General features: G+C 45.4%; 2 protein-coding genes across 2 annotated transcripts in view; both read right to left on the bottom strand.

Annotated features, from left to right (window-relative positions):
• LOC138152768 (angiotensin-converting enzyme-like) overlaps positions 1-4,077 on the bottom strand; it is a 44,997-nt gene extending 40,920 nt beyond the window's left edge. Inside the window, 1 exon segment of the mRNA XM_069076853.1 lies at positions 4,035-4,077. Coding sequence (XP_068932954.1) covers positions 4,035-4,077 — 43 coding nt within the window.
• The window catches only part of LOC138152459 (angiotensin-converting enzyme-like), a 41,598-nt gene continuing 38,491 nt past the window's right edge, over positions 3,667-6,773 (bottom strand). The window contains exon 25 of the mRNA XM_069076257.1: positions 3,667-6,552. Within this exon, the coding sequence (XP_068932358.1) occupies positions 6,347-6,552 (206 nt within the window). The 3' untranslated portion in view covers positions 3,667-6,346. The remainder of the gene's footprint in view (positions 6,553-6,773) is intronic.

Genomic DNA, 6,773 nt, shown 5'->3' with positions numbered 1-6,773 from the left:
CTCCTCCGCCTTCTGTCTGGTGTTTTTTCCCCGTGAGGGGCCGGTGACGACCGAAGACCCGGGATGGGTAAGTGAGAGGGCCGTGGGGCTAGTCGTCTAGATCTGTTGTGAGGGCAAACGCCCGCAACACCAGTTGGTTTCCATATTGAGTTGGTTCTTGTGGGGTTATATTTAGCTATGAGCATCTTACAGTTCTGTTGCAACGTGAGAGCCTATGAGAGGGCCATAAAAGGGGCAACTAGGTGGTATAGTTAATAGAGCACCGGCCCACCAGCTCTGGAGTCAGGAGGACCTGAGTTCAAATCTGGCCTCCAACACTTAACATGTACTAGCTGTGTGACCTTGGGCAAGTCACTTAACCCCAACTGCCTTGCCTTCCCCCCTCCAACAAGCAAAAAAAAGGGGGGGGGGCACAAAAGATCGAATGTAAGAGAGGTCTGTTTCCCCTCTGGATGACAGTATGGATCTAGCTGTAAGATAGTATTATATTGCAAAGATCTGAAAATGGGCCAGAGCCCTTGGTCCTCCAGGTGACACTGAGGGCAAGTTATTTTACAAGCCATTTCTTTTTGAGGTCTCAGGAGAAATATAACTTTTCCCAGTTCATTTAGAGACAACTCAGGGGTGACTTCTTGGGGACTGAAAAAGACTGCCTCTCCTGTGAAACCAAAAAGCACCTGCAGCCACTCAAGGTCCTTGGGGTGCCAGAGAAATGAGAGAAGTAGGCATATGCTTTTAGATAGGGTGTGCCCTATGTGGCAGGTGTGCCCAGGCCGATGGCCTGGAACCATCCAACCTGAGAACTTGAAAGGGTCAGGCTCCAAATGCACCTCCAAGCCTTCCTAGGTGCTTGGAGTGTGGCCCCTAACTCTAACGAGAAAAAGGGATAGAGGGAGGAGGCTTACGAAGCATCTAATCTTGACAAGAGGAAGGCATGAGAGTCAGGCAGGTCTGTACTGGGCCACCAAGTTTGGGGGTGCTAGGACCCTGAGAATGCCAAGGCATTCTCAGGAATAAATTCACATACTTAAGCTTTCTCTTAGGCAAAATGTTTATTGTTAACACTTTAGAAAAAGCAGTTAAGGGTCCTTATGGAACCTGTGAGAGAATGAGGATGGTGCTGGGGCCTATATGGAAAAGGGTCATGGGAAAGGAATGCCAGGGTTGCTGATTAGGTAATCTAGGGATCCAGGTGTCTTTGGGAGTTATGGATGGAAAAATATACCAGACATTGGGGGAGTCGTCAGAGGCATGGACCCTAGGGATCTGGTGCAAGGGAGTTCTTGGGCCAGCCAGGGACAAAAATCCTTGGGCAAAGCACCCGTCTATTCTGAAAAAAGAGAATGGATTCTGCAACAAGAGATTTTCTCATAGGAAAGGGGTCTACTGAGAAATTAGGTTTCCAGAGACATGATCTTAGGGCTGGGGCCTGAGTATCCTGTAACATATGGCTCTGAACTTCAAACAGAATTTTATATTTGATCCTGGAGGTGATAGGGAGTCACTGGAGTTTAAGTAGGAAAGTGACATGGTCATTGCACCTGCACTTTACCTTTATGACGATCTCTTAGGTAGCTGAGCAGAGGATGGGCTGCAATGAGAACAGCCAGAAGACTTATGCAATAGTCCAGGGGTGATATTCCCCCAGTAAAATAGATGAGACTTAGCAACTAATTGGATGTGGAAGGGCGAGAGGGAGGAATCAAGCAGGACGTCTAAGTTGTGGGCCTGGGTGTCTGAGAGGATGGGAGTACTCTTGTTAGGATGAAAAGAGGGTTTCTTTCTTCCTGGGAGGAAAGATAATGACTTCAGTTTGGGACATATTGAGTTCAAGGTGTTTATAGGACATCCAATAGATAGGTGGAGATGTAAGACTAAAGGGCATCAGAGAGGTTAGGGCTGAATAAGCAGAGTTGAGAATCATCAGCATAGAGAAGATATGCAAATTCATGAGTTGATGGGATCACCAAGTATGGAGAATGAAGAGGGCCCAGGACAGAGACCCTTGGGACTTAGCAAGCATGACTAGATGAAGATCCAGCAAATACTGAGCAGTGGTCTGTTGGTAGAGACCCAGGAGAGAGTAATTTCCCAAAAACCTAGAGAGGAAAAAGTGTAAAAAGCTGAAAAAGTGGTCAAGGATGAGGACTGAGAAAAGGTCATTAGATTTGGCAACTGAGAGGTCACTGGTAACCTTGGAGTTTTAAATGATGAGGTCGGAAGCCATGTCATAGAGAAATTAGAAAAAATTGAGAGTAGTGAGTTTTTTGAGGATGAGAAAAATGGGTATGTTTGTATGCATTAGGGAAGTAGCTGGTAGATGAGAAATTAAAAAGGTAAGTGAGGGAGTAGGGACGATAGAGGGGCCAATCTGCTGTAGGTGATGGGAATGGAATGGGATCACGTGTTCAAAGAGTGGCCTTCACAGGTGTTCTCTGCCACCATCTCCACCTTGACCCCTAAAGTGTCCTGGACACTTCATTTTGTGAGATCAAGATGGAGATTGTGGCAGAGAACATCTGTGAGGTAAGCAGAGGGGAGGGTAGAATTCTTGGTGAATACTTTCAATTGTTTTTTCAAGGAAATATGAGGCAGGGTATGGCAGATCTATGGGAATTTTGAAGAGGGATGACAAGTTGGAAAAGCTACTCTGAGTGGGAAAGTGAGTCATTTCCAGAGGTGTAAAACAATTGCCTTGCTGCTGTGAAAGCCCAGTTAAGATTATATAAAATAAATTTGTAGTGGACTGTCAGTATAGCATTTATCTCTAGCTTTGTTTAGCTGCATGTGAGTAGGATCATAGGCAGTAAATAATAGGGTTAATGCACGAGTGAGACTTGGAAGGGCTAGATTGCCAATGGGTAAAGGGACAAATTAGAGGCCATTAGGCAGTGCAGTGGATAGAGCTCTGGGCCTGGGGTCAAGATCTTCAGTTCAAATCTGGCCTTAGATAGTTAATATCTGTGTAACCCTGTTTGCCTCAGTTTCCTCATTTATAAAATGAGCTAGAGAAGGAAATGACAAACCACTCCAGTATCTTGCCAAGAAAACTCCAAATGGGATCATGAAGAGTTAGACCCTAGTGAAATGGCTGAACAAGAGGTTAGTGTAGAGTTGAACTGGTTCACCAAGTTATGAAGATGGAAAAAAAAAAAGGGAAGTGCAAGGCTAATGGTCTGGGAAAGAATGAAGTAGTTGAGGGACTGGAGGTCAAAGTGATGAGGAAGAACCAGGTTTGGGATTGTACGGCAGAGGGCAAGATGAAATGACAGCAGATTTCAAACAGTTAAGGGAGTTTCAGTGTGCGTATGTGGAAGGGGTATGTTTTGCAGTGACGGATGGATCTAAGCATATGAACACTCATTTTTTTTAAACAGGTAAAAAAAAATCAATTGAATCAGCAACATACCTTAGTTTCTCATCAGTGTCAAGTTATCCACATGTGGGATGTAGAACCTGAAAAATAGTGTGTGGGGGCGAGGGGAGGCGTGCTAGGGCTCATGACCTGGAGATGGGTGAGAAAGTTGTAGCAGCTGTACCCAACTGAGCTCACTAGCCCAGGATTGGGAAATGAAACAGAGTGGAGGTGGCCTAGAGCTCTGAACTTCAGAAAACTTATTGGGCAGTTCTTATCTAGAAGGCTGAGCTAGAAAAAAACAAGGCATGGGAGTTTTAAATATATTTATTGAAAAATTTAACTAGATCCTGAAAAAGGGTCAGAATCAAATTCAAAGACTTTTACCCTCAAAGCACTTGCTAGCCTACTGGGAAAGTCTTAGAAACCTGACTGAATCATCGGCTGGGTCTTGAAGACAGAAAGGCTAATCCCCAGAGTGCCCAGGTTGTATGGGATGTGGGCAATGAAAGTGAAGGCCCATAGGTCCATTTTACTCCTGGTTGCCTAGGACAGACACCATCTGGAGGAAAACCCTCCAAAACTGCTGCTTTGGGGTCCCACTGACCATCCATGACTGCTTAAGTGGACCACATCTAGGCCTAATTCTAGATATACTTCACTTATCAGGCCATCTTACCACCAAAAAATGAGTCATACCTGCCGTCCAGTACTCGAACCATAATCACGTCAATGCTATCATTGTTCCTAGAATAATTGTGTTCATCTTTTCCAGCCAAAATGCTCCCCTTGTCACTTCTCATATATAAGAATATGACCTGAGGACAGGGACTACCTTTGCCATTGTGCTTGTATGCCCAGTACATGGCATGGGGCTTAGAAAATAGTGCTTAAATAATTCATTCTTCCATTCATTTATTCACAGGGGGAGGAACATAGGACAGTAAATGAGCATCTATCCTTCAGTATGAGCCTGGGCATCACTGCAGCTGGAGCTGAGGAAAGACCCCTACATCACTTCAGGGGATCATTTTATGGGGTCTAGGGTTGAGTAGTGGAAGTGGGAAATGAAACCACAGACAGGGATGTCAGCAATTTCCCTGGCACTTGTTTATAAAGGCCTTGAGTAAATCTTGGACATTTTGGAGTGAACTATAATTGGCACCCCATGGCCTGGAGTAGACTATAAACTCCATCTGAACTTTATTTCTCCTGTGGCCTGTACATCTTGGCAGGGTTCTCTGTTCTCACTGTTATTGTTGTTTAATTACAAATCTGTTGGGCACAGAACTATAAGGGATTGAAATAGTAACTGATGCCAGGAAGTTAGATCAATCTCACATTTCTCAGTCTCATTCACATCTTGGGCAGTCTCCTTCCCCTAAGGAGTCAGGAAATAAATGACACCCTCCTCAAGTAGACCCTGGTACCACCCCCCATCTCCACCCCACCTAGGCCACAGACTTGGGTTGGATTGAGCAATGGGATAGATTAAGCCCCAGGGAAACGAGGGACAAGGATTTGACTTGAGGCCAATGCGGGACATTCCATAAAGTATATACAAAGAATGAAATTCACTACTAGTCATAATTTGGGCCCATTTAGGAATAGGACAGTGACTGTGACAAGGCCCTTTTAATTTCAGCAGGAAGCAGAGACTCACTTAGCTGTTTCTGTGTCCTGGGCAAGTAGCATACCACTTTCCCTCAATTCAGTTGAGAGCGTTATAGCAAAAATACCAGGATATCACAAGGCCACTGCTGGGGGAGAGATTGCCATGGATGGTGGCAGGGCTAGGCTAATGAAAAGATCAACTGAAGTGTGGCTGCCTGGGCAGAAGAAGCTTCCCGCTTGTATTTTCCTGTTTTAATTACTTTTTTCTGGCTGGTTAGATGCTCAGCTCAGTTGTTTCTATGCTCCTGAAGGACACACAAAGCACTGTCAGTGTTCTACTTTTTGGCCACTCCTCCCACCCCCAGACAAAGGCCCAGTCACCCAGACCTAGTTATGGCTTTCCAGGAAGCCCGTATCTAAGAGCCTGTCTACTCAGCTTGACCCAGATATCTCCCCAAATTCTCCTCCTGGACGTCACACTCAGTCAGAATGTGTACCGGGTAGACAGTGTGCAACTGGGGCCGTTGGTCCTAGGGGTAAAGGAGTCCCCCATTTTCCCTTGATCTTTACAACAGAGATCAAAGAATCTGGAGAGAAGGCTATCTAGAGGGAAAGTAGTGATTTCAATACAGCATGCTAAATGGATGCCAGGTTGGGGGAGGAGGGGCTGGAAGACTATTTCTGTTCTCTGTAGTACTTCCTGTTTACTTCTGTAGGAGGATGATTCAGAATGGGGGCAGATGCTTAGGAAAATGGGATATGAATAGAATACTAGACCTTACTGCTTGCTGCCTTAAGGTATTACAAGTCCCAATCTCCCAAGCTAGTCTTACTATTCTGGGGGCAAGAGGGATTAGGGAATGGTTTACATTTTAGGAAAATGAAATGGATCTCAATAGATTTCATTCATATAGGTTCTTGGTAGGGGGATTCTTTGAAGTAGGAGACACTAGTTAGCTTTTAGTGAACATACCATACCTGCCCTACAGAGGTTTCATTAATAAGATGCAGGAAAACAAGCTCTCTCTCCCAATTCCAACTTCACCCCCTTCAGATATCCACCATGGAAGGAGTGGTACCTCTACTGTTCCCTGTTGACATGGAGTAGTCCTACAGCATCTTGCATAGTTAGGAAAGCTTGACTTAATTAGAGAAGCCAGAAAAAAGGAAGAAATACAGGAGGAAGGGGAGAAAGTAAGAAGAAAGAAGAGAATGGTAAAGAATAAGATGGAGGTGGGGCAATTTAGAAACAGAATGAGTTCCCTCAGTCCTTAATAGCCAAAGCTCTGTCCTTAGCATGTCTTCCGTTTCTCCCCTCCACCATCTTCCCTCTTCTCTCCACATGGTTTTCAATTTCCTTTCAGTCCTGGATCAGTCTCAGGAGCGTCTCAGTTCTACCTCAGAACCAAAATAAGGCTCCTGTTGACGTTTGAGGTAACGCATCTTATAGGCCAAGCCCATTATAGTCACAAGCAACACCAGGCCCAGGAAAAGCAGTATCCACTGCCCTGCCCTGGCCTTCCCAGGCTCCAGCTCCATTCCCAAGAAGCTGACTTTGTCACTGTTGGGGGCACTGGAGGCACCTAGGGAGTAGAGAAGAAAAACACATGAGAAGAGGGGAGAATGGAGTTCTGGCACATAGGTGGGAATCAGGGCAAGGAAAAAAGGAGTGGGGCTCCTGGTCATCTTCCCCTAGGATCTAGAGCCAGGTTCTTGGGAGAAATAACCATATACTGGTGTCTAGCCCACCTTCCAGCCCCAGATGTAGGCTCCTTGCCAATGCCCAGGTGAGGGACTCATATAA

Source organism: Petaurus breviceps, unplaced genomic scaffold (assembly GCF_028583685.1).
Source record: "Petaurus breviceps papuanus isolate PSGF00001 unplaced genomic scaffold, PetGlider_PUasm1.0 90925, whole genome shotgun sequence".
Classification (NCBI taxonomy): domain Eukaryota; kingdom Metazoa; phylum Chordata; class Mammalia; order Diprotodontia; family Petauridae; genus Petaurus; species Petaurus breviceps.
Note: the sequence above shows the minus strand (reverse complement) of the source record. Positions and strands in the feature narration are given on the sequence as shown.